Source organism: Urocitellus parryii, chromosome 12 (assembly GCF_045843805.1).
Source record: "Urocitellus parryii isolate mUroPar1 chromosome 12, mUroPar1.hap1, whole genome shotgun sequence".
Classification (NCBI taxonomy): domain Eukaryota; kingdom Metazoa; phylum Chordata; class Mammalia; order Rodentia; family Sciuridae; genus Urocitellus; species Urocitellus parryii.
In genome coordinates this window covers 78457115-78469808 of record NC_135542.1, presented here as the reverse complement: position 1 = coordinate 78469808, position 12694 = coordinate 78457115, and the positions used below count along the sequence as shown (strand labels likewise).

Here is a 12694-nt window from a genome sequence, read left to right as displayed (position 1 = left end):
GGATATGGATATGTTCAGTTTTTAAAGACATGCAGTTGCCAGATCTTTCCAAAAGCAGTCGGTGCCATTTTACATGCCCACCAGGAGTATGAGAGCTCAGGTTGCTTTACATAGCTGTGTTTTTGTTTTGTTTCATCTTAATGTTATCTCACAATTTTTGTTCTTACCCTCTCACCCGTTTCTGAACATTTTCTTTGATCCATTTTTCATTTTATTTTTCAGATTGCAAATTGGCCAAAACAGTAAATCTTAAAACAGCATAGTAGTTTTGGTGAGATATGAAACTGCTTGTATTACAAAATGAGTTGCCTTGTTTTATTTTGAAAAAAAAAATAGTTTAGATAATTTCCCTGTAAAATACTTATTGAAATATAACTAACTTTAATTTTACTTACATTATTCCTTATCATTTATGGTATGTGTGTTTATGAAATCTGATAATGGTTTTTAGGATTTAAAATGCACTTTTTCTATAAATACCAAGTTATCTCTAGTTTGAGGATTGTTTCCTTTTTTTTTTGATGTTATTTTCTCTCGCGTGCTTTTTTTTTTCTCCTGTTATTGGCTCATTTCTTATTTTGAAGTATCTTATTTTCTGTTCTAAATGCAGTTAGAGGGGCTGAGGTTGTGGCTTAGTGGTAGAGCACTTGCTTAGCACGTGTAAGGCACTGGGTTTGATCTCCAGCACCACATAAAAAACTAAGTAAACAAAGGTATTGTGTCCATCTACAACTAAAAATATTTTTTTAAAACTACAGTTAGAATTTTATTTGTAGCTGCATGTAAGAGAAATGGACATTTGGAAATACTTTCAAATAAAATATTATGAATACATTTTATGGGGAGAATGAGAAAGGAAAAGACTGCTATACTTATTTAAAAACTAGTTACTTGGGAAGTTAGTTTTCTGATTGCTGGATTCTTTCTTCCAAATCTGTAGGTATGATAGACCAGAAAAGACATTCTACCCTTAGTGTCTTAAAAATTATTTTCAGACATTAAGCTCTAGTTCCTACTCTTACTTTTTTTCTTTTGTGTGAAAGAGTTGAACTCAGCTTGATGAAACTGAGCCATGAATTCATCTAACTATAAACATTGATAGAAGTGATGACATGGAATTTGTTTTCCTTAAGCACCAGGGGTAAGATACATGTGTAAGGAGTGGCTACTTTCTTTCTCTTACACAGGTTATGTCTTATTCTTGCATTGTTGGCTTATGTCACATTGGCCTAGTACATTTATACTATTATAATTATGTTTCGCTTATTTGAAAGAGTAACTGCACCCTTTAATTCTTTTCAAATCATTTTACTTTTTATATAAAAAATGCTTAGAAAATAGTTGTGTCTTTTAAACATATCACATTATTTTATAAGTGACTTTGACTTTATTTAAAGGCTGGGCATGGTGGCGCACACCTGTTATCCTAGTGACTCAAGAGACCCAGACAGAATTGCAAGTTCAAGGCCAGCTTCACCAAACTTGGTGAAACCCTATTTCAAATAAAAAGGAGCAGGGATACAGCTTAGTGGTAAAGTGACCCTGAGCACAATCCATAATACTACCAAAGGAGTGGGAGGGGGGAGTAAAAATAAAAACTTTTAAAAAATTGGTGGTGGCTTTTACTGAAAATTTATTTAGGCTAACTCCCACAAAGGATTAATATCTTAAACACAAAACTCAGATGAACTAAAAGTTAAATCATGGTTATCTGAATTCTTGAAAAATATGTTAAACCTTTTTTGTACATTTTGCCTAATTAGAACTGCAAAGGTATTTCTTAATGATAAAGGTTGATAGTTTTATAATAAAATGACAATACTGTACTGGACTTCATTTTGTAGCACAAATATTTTCATATCGACATATAGACACTATGCTCAATACACTAGATATATAGTATACATTAATAAAGTTGTTCATATGTTAGTAATTACTATGCTATATGTATAATATGTCATAAAAATATGGGTTTAAAAAATTTATTTCTCTATAAAGGATGTAATCTATTGACAGAAAAAGAATCCTGTTAATGCTAGTGGAGATAAAGAGATGTAATACAGGGAGAGTTGTTTTGTTTGTTGGAGTCCACCTTCTAGCTGAAATGAAACAGAGCTTAAAATTTCTAAATTGAGGTATTTTGAGGGAAAGATTATTTCCTATTGGTAGAGTGCCATATAACTTATTCAGCTTTCATCTTTACACAGGGCTCCTTAATAAGCATTCATAGTCAGTTTTTGGCAGCATTAGAATCACTGAAGGCATTCTGGGATGTTATGGATGAAATTGATGAGAAGACCTGGGTACTTGAGCCAGAAAAACCTACCCGGAGCGCAACAACACGCAGAATTGCATTAGGTAGGGAAAAAGATGATTAGGTTTTATTTTCAGGTGTTTAAAATTATATTTATTGGAACTTTTCTATAACAGAATTGACCAGAATCCCAACTTACTTACATTAGCAATTGCCTGTTTTTTTTTTATAAACTTGAGATCCATGAATCTTTACTGATGATCATGATTTAAAAATTACCTTTTAATAAAACATTTTGTTAATCTTTACTTGAGTGGGTATACAGTAAAATTGGCAGTCAGACTGACATGTCTTTGTTGGCTTGATGAACTGTTACACTTGTGAAAACTTTAATCTTCTTTTTTCTAGGAAATAATGCTTCCATAAATATAGAAGTGGACCCCAGGCATCCTACTATGCTTCCTGAATGCTGCTTTCTTGGAGCTGACCATGGTATCAGAACTCAGACATATTTTTAACAGAATCATAAAGTTCTTGGTTACCACTGTTAAATATAATTCTGAATTAGAAATAGTAATTACTGGGGCTGGGGATGTGGCTCAAGCGGTAGCGCGCTCGCCTGGCATGCGTGCGGCCCGGGTTCCATCCCCAGCACCACATACAAAACAAAGATGTTGTGTCCGCCGATAACTAAAAAATAAATATTAAAAAAAAAGAAATAGTAATTACTTTAAATGAAAATTTCTCATTGTGAATTATATACTTTTAATTAACACAATGCGTTATGATTTAGGTTTTCAAGTCAAATAATTCAGAATTTTACTTTCTGTATCAAATGTGGCTGTATAAAATGAGAGAAAACCCTAAATTATTTAACTTTTTTTTGTTGTTTTAATATCTAAAGTGGTGAAACCCTTGGGAATTAAGCTGAGCAGGAACATACATTTGTGGTAAGTATCTTGGCAATATATTAATTTGTCTATGATTTCACAAATTTTATAGCAAATATATGAATGTATATGTATGTATATATGTTTTTTTTTCATGCTTTTAGGGATCCAGAAAACAGTCTATTACAAAATTTGAAAGATGTTTTAGAAATTGATTTTCCAGCTCGTGGTATCCTGGAAAAATCTGTAAGTTTTATCAGTGCTTTGATATTCCACATTGTGTTGCATAATTAAATTTAAATGCTTCTCTCAGAAAAATGAGGCTAAAAGGGAGGGAATTAGAATAATGTTCTAACACAGACCTCTGAACTACAAATTTTTATATCAAAGAACTTGTTAACCTTTGGTGGTTTTAAATGTACTTTTTTTCATGGTCTTCAGCAGCAGAGTGATTGACAGACGTTTATCATTAGAAATTAAGGGAAAAGTCCAAAATAGCTAATGAGATGTTTGGATCTTCTATATTATCTACTTATGGCTAACTGAAGTATAGTTTCACTTACCTTGATGTGTTTTTGAAGAATGACAGTATTTTTTTTTTAAATGAAACTACGATTGCAAAGATAAAGAATTGATGTTCACATAGCTACTAAGGTTGTAGAATACTAAGTGGTGGTGATGTTTTCTTCTTCTTGTAGTTATATAAATTTTTGAAGCTTAGTTAGTAATTACTAGATCATGTCAGTTCCCTTCTTTACATACTATATAGACATATTCATGCATATGGATGAAATCCCTAAAGCCCCAAAATGAAATTTGGTACATCTGTGTATATTTGAATGAAAAAGGAAATACTATAAAAAGTACCTTCGCTAGGTGTTTAATATGGCAAGTTACTTTTATAAAAATGATATAAAATTTAATATTGTGTATGTACTGTTTTTCCCTAATCTTACATTATGCATTTTGAAGAAATATGCATATAAATATTTTTCTTTTGAAGGATTTTACTATGGATTGTGGAATTTGTTATGCCTATAAACTTGATGGTACCATTCCTGATCAAGTGTGTGGTAATCTCCAGTGTGGACAGCCTTTTCATCAAATATGCTTATATGAGGTAAAACTAAAAAATAATGGCAAGACTTTTTTTTCCAGCTAATACAGCATAGAAAATATGCATATTTGAAATACATGAACAAATTTGTTTATTCAGTTGTGATCCCCTTTTGCCTTAATTTCTTTTACCAGTTTATTCAGCTGCTTGTGTATTTTCATTTCTTTATCATAATTACTAGTAAATGAAGAGATGCTTAAAGTATCCAAGAAGGGAGAAAAATCTATCCAGAATATATTTGCAGACTGTTTTTTGCATAACAGATTAAGTTGGTGGTACATTATCCCAGTGCAAGCTCGGTAGATTGATTCTGGTGGCAGCACTGAGGTGAGGGAATTAACATAGGGTACAGTACGTTATTTTTCAGGCTGAATTTAACCATAGAAGAAATGCAACAATCACACTTTTCTGGTTAAAGATAGCATTCAGAACTATATACACCATACCAATAGACTTCAGATACAAACATCAATTTATATCACATAAATATCAGGTGTGATTATAGAACGCTAAGGGAACATGTACTTTTGTAATACGAAATTTAACTTCAACAAACTATTCCACGTTGATCTCCTCTTGTTATTCAACTTAATAATACTCTGGTATTATTTGGCTCAAGAAATGTGTCTCCCCCTACCCAATCCCTAGTGGTGCTTGGAACTGAACCAAGGGCTGAAAATGTATTTCTTACTCTAATAATTAAACAATTAGTAAGGTTAACCATCTGGAATCATGCTTTTTTTTCCTCTTTTTTAAATCTCCAGTGGTTGAGAGGACTACTCACTAGTAGACAGAGTTTTAATATCATCTTTGGTGAATGTCCATACTGTAGTAAGGTAAGCAAAGTGTTTATCACAATTCATAATATGTGCCTTTTATTAATGTTATAAAAGACACCTATAGAGAATATCAGCTTATCTGAAATTTTTTGAAACACATTCTCTATTTACCTAGTGAGAAAAGTTTTCTCTAAGAACTCCTTTTCTATATTTCCTCAATTACTTGAAACTTTAGAAAATGATGTCCCAAACTGTATATTGATATTATTTCTAGCATAAAGAATTTTAGTGTTCACGAACTTTAAAAACATATATATATTTTTTTTTTAGCCAATTACCTTGAAAATGTCTGGAAGGAAACCCTGAAATAAGCATTTCTATGAAGAAGTAGAAACTTTATTAAAAGGATTTTATTTGACATCTTCAGAGAATACATAAAGCAAGACATACTAATATCAAAAGGAAAACTATGATGAAGCCATAATAATATACATCTGCCTTTGCCTCTTCACTAAGAATAAACTGGGAAATTGTAGGCCAGAATCCTGTAGAGCTTTCTAAGTCTGTGACCCCTGTACCAATTGGGGAAGTATGTGTGTACCAAGGAGGAGACCTTGACTTGCTGATTACATCTGAATTGGTAAAATCTTGATAGGGCTCATAAAATGAATTTGGGAACTGCACATAGCTAGATTTTGGGGGAAAACTGTTTATTTCATTCAGAAGTTCTGAAGACTCACAATATTTTTGTCTTCTCTTTCTGCCTTCCTATGGAAAAAAATACATATATAGTTTGTTAGATTTTTTTGTCTTTTGAATATTCTGTATGAATGCTAAATAAAATTTAATCAAATCAGAGTCATTGGATGGTTTTTTTAAAACAAATAGACCATTTCATTAAATAGTGTACAATTAAAAACAAAATATGAAAAAAACAATTCTCTGGGCAAGATGGTCAAGCTTTTGGCCACTAGTCTCAACCTTGCATATCTTGGCAAGTCAAATGATTCCTGCTTTATTTACTGAGTAAAGGATGAGGCTGTATACACACCAGGAAAAATTCACAGTGGATGATGTGTCACAATTGTTGCAAAGTTGTGAAGCCCAAACAGGACAGAATGAATAGATACTAAATTAACCGGTTAGTTAAATACACATTTCAGAAGTTGCTTCAATGTTTTCACCATCATTCATGTGGATCAGAGCCTCAGGAATCAGTTTTTTCCTCACTACTTAACTGGCTGAAAGTCAGGAGTTGTTCTGTTTCTTCTTCACTTTGGTAATCCTTGGATTGCCCTCTCCTTATTCAATTTATTAAACAAAGCAGAAACACCTTAGTCTTCTTGTTATTTTCATTCAGAAACATCTGCAACACCATCATTCTTCAGTATAAGCTCAATTTCTAAATTGTCACCCTTCAAAAATTCTCCCCCACCCCAAAAAAGTCACTTTCAGGATCGAGTTTTAGAAGGTAAGAAAGGATTTCTATATAATTCACAAGAAATTTAGCTTTCCTATTAAAAATAAACAAACTAGTTGAGAAATAAAGCTAACAAAGTTACACTAATGCAGTTTTCCTAAGTCTTGTTGACTTCATTCACTAGAGGTAAGATAAGTAAGTAGTATTCTAGTACATTGTAAATCATTCTTAAAGAACTGTGCCTTCAAATCATAATTCTAAGGGCTGAGAATCACTGATTAGTTAAGCAGCATTTATATATAATTTACATGTGAAAGAAATATTTCCATATAGTTAGAAATCAAGCTACTAAAATTTTAAGAACCATCTATTGTGTAAACTATAGCACTCATTTTCTCATTCAGCACCAACAATTGACATCAAATGGGAAAGTACTCTTATAAGAGTATTTGGTCTCTGAGGTCTGACTGGGAAAGATAGTTTATAATACAAGTTGGCAATAATTGCCATCTGAATTTTTTTAATAGGTTTACTGGAACACAACTTTGTCCATTTTTTACGATATTATTTTTGGCTGCTTTTGCACATACAGTTGAATAGTTCAAGACAAAAACATTTAACAATTTCTAGAAACATTTTGGGTTGCCACAACAGGGAGGGGATACTTTTGACATCTGGGAAATACTAGGAATGTTGCTAAACATCCTACAACATAAAGAACAGCCACCCCACAAAAAATAATCCAGTCCCCAAAGTCAATGATGCTGTCAAGAAAGCCTTCATTACAGCAGTTATTAGGCTTGAATGCACATTAAAAACAACTGGGGAGCTTGGAAAATATAAATGCCACTTCTCTGGCCATGAGTAATGGGTATCAGGCTCTTCTGCCATAAAAACCCATGATAAAAAATGATAAAGTCAGAAGAAAAATATAAAGCCATTAGGAGGCATCTAAAACTAACAAGGAACAGAAAATCCAGACTTCAAAAAGTCCACAATTTAAGTTACACTTACTCTAGATCAGGCCACAAAAGCCTAAAGCAAAGTTATGACAAGATCAAGTTGAACGATCAGTACATTAACTGCTAGAATAAGCCCAAAACTCTTTAAAGGAATGCTGTAAATTCTGACCATAGCATCCACAGTGCTCAGTATACAAAAATACTTCACTACATATAGGATGTATGAAAATGTAAACCATAACCAGGCAAGAAAAGAACTCAGATGTCTCAGTTCAGACAACTATCAAACAAAGACCGCAGAACAGCTACATAAATATGTTCAAGGACATCAAGGAAAAATTAAACATGGTGGACAGGTAAACATTAGCAAAAATATGAAAAATATTTCATAAAATGTAGAAAAGGAAAAATGCCCTAGATTTAATAGCTGATTTTACAGTTAAGTATAGAAGTCAGGCAAAAGAAAACATCCAAAGAAGATAAAATGTTTAAAATATAAAGTGTCTCAATTTTATGTGAAAAAGGTGAAGTATTCTAATATACATGTCTTTGGATCATGGAGGAGGAGGGATTAAGGCATGAAACAAACTGATGTCATAGATGAACACTTTTCTAATTTCATGACTGCTACCAACCCATAGATAAAAGCTCAATAAATCCCAAACACAACAAAGATCACCATGCCTAGGAAAGTCAAAGATTAAAAGGAGATCTTCAAAGCAGCCAGAGATATTTTTTAGCTTTTTGTCACTGTGACAAAATATCTGAGAATCAAAAGATAAAAGGCATTATTTTAGGTCATGGTTTAAAGATTTCTGTTTATGGCCACTTGGCCCTATTGCCATTGGGTCTGTGGCAAGATAGTACTTTATATTAGGAATACATAATGAAGGAAGCTACTCACCAGAGTGGCCAGAAAGTGAGAGGAAGGGGCAGAAGTCCCAATATCCCCTCTCAGGGGGATGCTCTAAGTAACCAAACTTTCCCACTAGGCCTTAGCTCTTAAAGGTTCTACCACCTCTTAACAGCATTATGGCCTGGGGACCAAACCTTCAACATATGGGTCTTGGGGGAATGCCAAGATCTAAAATACAGCAGTCTACCTCTGCCCCTGAATATTCATGTCTATCTCACAATGAAAAATGCATTTAATCCATATCCAAGTGTCTACAAAATTTTAAAAGTTCCAGCATTTCTCAATTGTCCAATTCCAAAAATCTCAAAAGAGTCAAAGCATATTTATCTGTGAGCCCCTGTAAAATATAAAAAAGTCACCCATGGCACAAGATAAAGATTATCATTCCATAAGTTTGGAATAGGAAAATCATGAGGAGCACTACGAAATCAAGATTGAAATCCAGGATGGCAAACATTAAATCCTACAGCTCCAATTTCAGCATCTGGGGCACACAGTGGTAGAATATGGACTCCCAATGGCTTGGGTAGCCCCACCCCCCATCACATTGCTGGCTGCAGCCCACATGGCCACTGTCTTTGGCTAGCTCTGCTCACTGCTTGCAGCCTCCCTTGGCAGATATTCCACATGCTGGTCTAACTTTCTGTGGTCCTTGGTGTGGCTTTGGCTTCACTCTTATAGCTTCACACATCACCCTGACAGGAGATGCCTGCAGGGTCTCTGGCCCTGTCCCACACTGCCTGGCCTTCCAGGCTTTCCTCTGAAATCTTGGTGTAAATCCTCCATGATACCCGACGAATGCATGCAATACCATCATCACATGGGTGATGGTGGGGTCTGCTGCTGACATGAGCTGTGCTGGATCCCACTGGAATCATGGCTGCAATGGCCTCTGAGTGCCTTGCTGGCTGGAATGAATCCCATGGTCCCGGATAGATGGGGTGGGGGCTATCTTCTTAACCACAAGTCTTTAAATTTACACTTTTGAATCTGAGGTCTATGGAGTGTTCCTGATTCACAAGATGCTGTCAAAGCACCTTTCCTGTTGTCCCAGTACAAAGTACATGACTTCTTTTTAGTGAAACTAATCTTTTTAGCAGCTGCACCCTTGTTGGAAGCACTAATATGCTACCTCTCTGGTTAAACTGCAAGTTTTCCAAATTTTTCTGCTGTGCTCCTCTTTGCTCTTGATTCTCTTGGTGAATTTGTCTAAAACAATATCCATGCTGTTGCCTGAATGCTGAGCCAGAGAAACTAGTTTGTCATCTTTAAATTCAGTCTTGTACAAAGTATCAGGGCATGGACATGATGTTTTTAAATTCTTTGGTACAGTATAAGACAGCCTGTAGTTTAATGGCTAATAGAGTCCTCATTTCCATCTGAAACCAAGCAGTCTTTGCTATCATCGTTTCTATCAGCATTCTGGTCTTCTGAGCACTCATCGATATCACCCATTAAATTTGGCTCATAGCATTCTAGACTTTCTCTAGCCCACTTTTTCCCAAACTCTTCCAGGAAACCAATAGTTAAGACTTCTCCACATCATCTGATGTATAGTCACAGCAACAATGCTTCTGATTAGTACCAATTTCCTAAGGTAGCTTTCCATCATTGTATTCTCTTCAATTTCTCTCTAATGTTTTATGGTTTTTGTTGTGTAGATCTTTCTCCCTTTTTGTTGAATTTATTCCACAGTATTTAATTTTTTGTAGCTACTGTAAATTGGATTTCTTTCTCAAATAACTGGCTATTGGCATACAGCAATGCTCTTGATTTTTATATACTGAGTTTTTTTTTTATCCTACAACTTTGCTGAATTCATTTATTTTGAATAATTTTTGGTGGAGTCTTTAGTGTTTTCTACATGTAAGATCATGGCATCTATAAAAAGTGACAACTGGCCTTCCTCCTTTCCGGTTTTGTGCCCTATATTTCTTTCTCTTATCTGGTTGCTCACACTGAGACTTCCAGTATTGTGTTGAATAAAAATGGTGATTTATATGACATGCTCAAAATTACTAAACTATACATATGTAGAAAAAATAATACTATCCAGGATTAAGAATGAGGAAAGGATGTCACTACAAGGCACCACAAAGGATTTGTGGTCACAGAACAGTTTTGTAGGATGATTATGTTGTTTATTCCAGACATGTAATAAAAAAGTTGCACTTCAGTGAACATAAAAATTGGTGATGTCTGGTAGAAAATAAAGTGATGATATCGGAATTGTGTCTATTCAGTAAGTACACTGATATAAATTATATATAGTAATAATATGTATTATTATAGTAATATTCCTATGTCAATTTCCTGGTTTTGAAAATTATACCATGGTTATATAAAATGTTTTCATTGGGGGAAGTTGGGTTAAGGGTGATCTCTAGATCATTTCTGCAATTTCTGAATCTATAATCACTTCAGGATAAAATAAAAATATGCTTATGTTTTCTTCATTGCACAGCTAAGGATCAAAATACTTTTAAATGCAGAAATGAAATATAAATCCAGCTTTCCCTCCACCATAAAAAGTAAAATTAAAGTAAAGATACTCTCAGAATGATAAGAGGAATTTCTTTACACTGAAGGGAAAAGATACGAAATGTAAACTCAGATTTATTGATAGTATAAATTCCAATAACTAAATATTAAACTTTTTAAGACTTCTAATTCTTTTTATGTATGTGTGTATATGTGTGTTGGGGGTTACTGGGAATTGAACCCAGGGCCTCAACATATGCTAGGCAAATGTAAGCTACATCACTGAAATTATGATTGAGCTACATGTACTCCAATTCTTTCTTTTTCCTTTATTAAATTTTCTTTTAAAAATTTCTTTGAAAGAACTGTTTGTAGCAATAATAATAAGCATTATGTAATTTATTATGTAAAGCAAAATGTGTAACAATGAAGGAGGGGGTATAGCAGTATATTGTAATTGTGAACTTGTTTATTAATAAGGCAGATTGTGGTATAAGTTAAGATGTACACTTTGCAATTTCAGGAGCTGTGGTATCTCATGACTTGAACACTTGAAATATGGCTGATTTGAACTAACATGTGCTGGTAGTATAAAATAGCAATCAAATTTTGAAGATATGTGAAAAAAGGATCAAATATCTCAACAATTTTTATAAATGATAATATTTGGATATTGGTTTAATTAGAGTATGTTTTACCTGTCTATATTTTAAAATGTGACTATAAGAAGACTTAAAATTATGTATGTGGGTCACATTACATTTGTATTAGAGTTGCATTAGAGATGAGATTTGAAAATTTTTCTGTAACAGTTTTAATAGTATAGTTTGGAGGGATCATATGGTCCCTTCTGCAATTACTCAGCTCAGTCAGCAGTTCATGACAAAAGACAGAGACAATAAGTAAGAGAATAAGTATGTCTGTTTTTCAACAAAACTACAAAAATAGGTGGATTGTTGAATTTGGCATGTAGGCCATAGTTTGCTTATTCCTTGCTCTAGAGTAACCACTAAAAAAATTAAAAAGCCCAGTGCATATAGTTAAAAAAGCTTAAAAGAGAAAAATTTTCAAATTGGTCCAAAATAAAAAAGTGAAAAAGTCCTAAGTGAAAAAGTGAGACATAAAGAAAGCATGTGCCAAGATCATATATTAAACACAAATATCATCAATAATTACATTAAATAGAAATGGAGCAATCAATGGGTAGTATTTGTCAGATTTTACGGAAAAACAAGACTTACCTATGTTATTTATAAAAGGACACATGCATACAAGAAAGGTGGATTAAACATAAAAGGATGGAAAAGGTTACACTATGTAAATACTAATCATAAGGCTGGAATTGTTAAAATTAGAGAAAGTAGAATTTAAGTATTAACATATAGAAGATTTTTCAAAATGATAAACAGAACAGTTTGCTAAAAAGGTATAACAGTCCTAAATCTATATTCACCTAATATAAAGATTGAGAAATTTATGCCCCAAATATTGGGGAACCTACTTACATTAAATGGACTCAACATAAAGACTTAGATAGACCCTATCATGGTTTGGATATAGGGTATTCCTCAAAAGGTTTGTGTTAAGGCAGGAAGATTCAGAGTTGATATGATTAGATCATGAGACCTGTAACCTAAATCAGTGCAACCTAGTTTGAATGTGTTAACCGGGTTGTAAGTATAGATAGGTGAGATTTGACTGGAGGAGGTGGTAAATGAGTGCCTGACATAGAAGGATTAATTTTCCCTGTAGCCCCTTTCCCTGTCTCTTTCTCCCAACTGTAATGAGACCATCAGCTATTGTCTGCCATGACATTTCTGGCTCACCTTGGGTCCAGAGCAATGGAACCAGCTAACTGGATGAATCTCTGAAATT

General features: G+C 33.6%; 2 protein-coding genes across 11 annotated transcripts in view; one reads left to right on the top strand and one right to left on the bottom strand.

Moving 5' to 3' along the window:
* The window catches only part of Fancl (FA complementation group L), a 61882-nt gene extending 56434 nt beyond the window's left edge, over nucleotides 1-5448 (top strand). For 4 of the 8 annotated variants that reach the window (XM_077791910.1, XM_026408791.2, XM_077791908.1 and 1 more), the window contains 7 exons: nucleotides 2208-2358; nucleotides 2663-2746; nucleotides 3159-3204; nucleotides 3309-3390; nucleotides 4148-4264; nucleotides 5026-5097; nucleotides 5371-5448. In XM_077791910.1, coding sequence (XP_077648036.1) covers nucleotides 2208-2358; nucleotides 2663-2746; nucleotides 3159-3204; nucleotides 3309-3390; nucleotides 4148-4264; nucleotides 5026-5097; nucleotides 5371-5406 — 588 coding nt within the window. In that variant the 3' untranslated portion in view covers nucleotides 5407-5448. Of the gene's footprint in view, nucleotides 1-2200; nucleotides 2359-2662; nucleotides 2747-3158; nucleotides 3205-3308; nucleotides 3391-4147; nucleotides 4265-5025; nucleotides 5229-5370 lie in introns of those variants that run through there. The other 4 variants (XM_077791909.1, XM_077791905.1, XM_026408792.2 and 1 more) reach the window with 3 other exon arrangements.
* Vrk2 (VRK serine/threonine kinase 2) overlaps nucleotides 5372-12694 on the bottom strand; it is a 100972-nt gene continuing 93649 nt past the window's right edge. For 2 of the 3 annotated variants that reach the window (XM_026408787.2, XM_026408788.2), the window contains exon 13: nucleotides 5372-5808. In XM_026408787.2, coding sequence (XP_026264572.1) covers nucleotides 5464-5808 — 345 coding nt within the window. In that variant the 3' untranslated portion in view covers nucleotides 5372-5463. The remainder of the gene's footprint in view (nucleotides 5809-12694) is intronic. The other variant, XM_026408789.2, reaches the window with a different exon arrangement.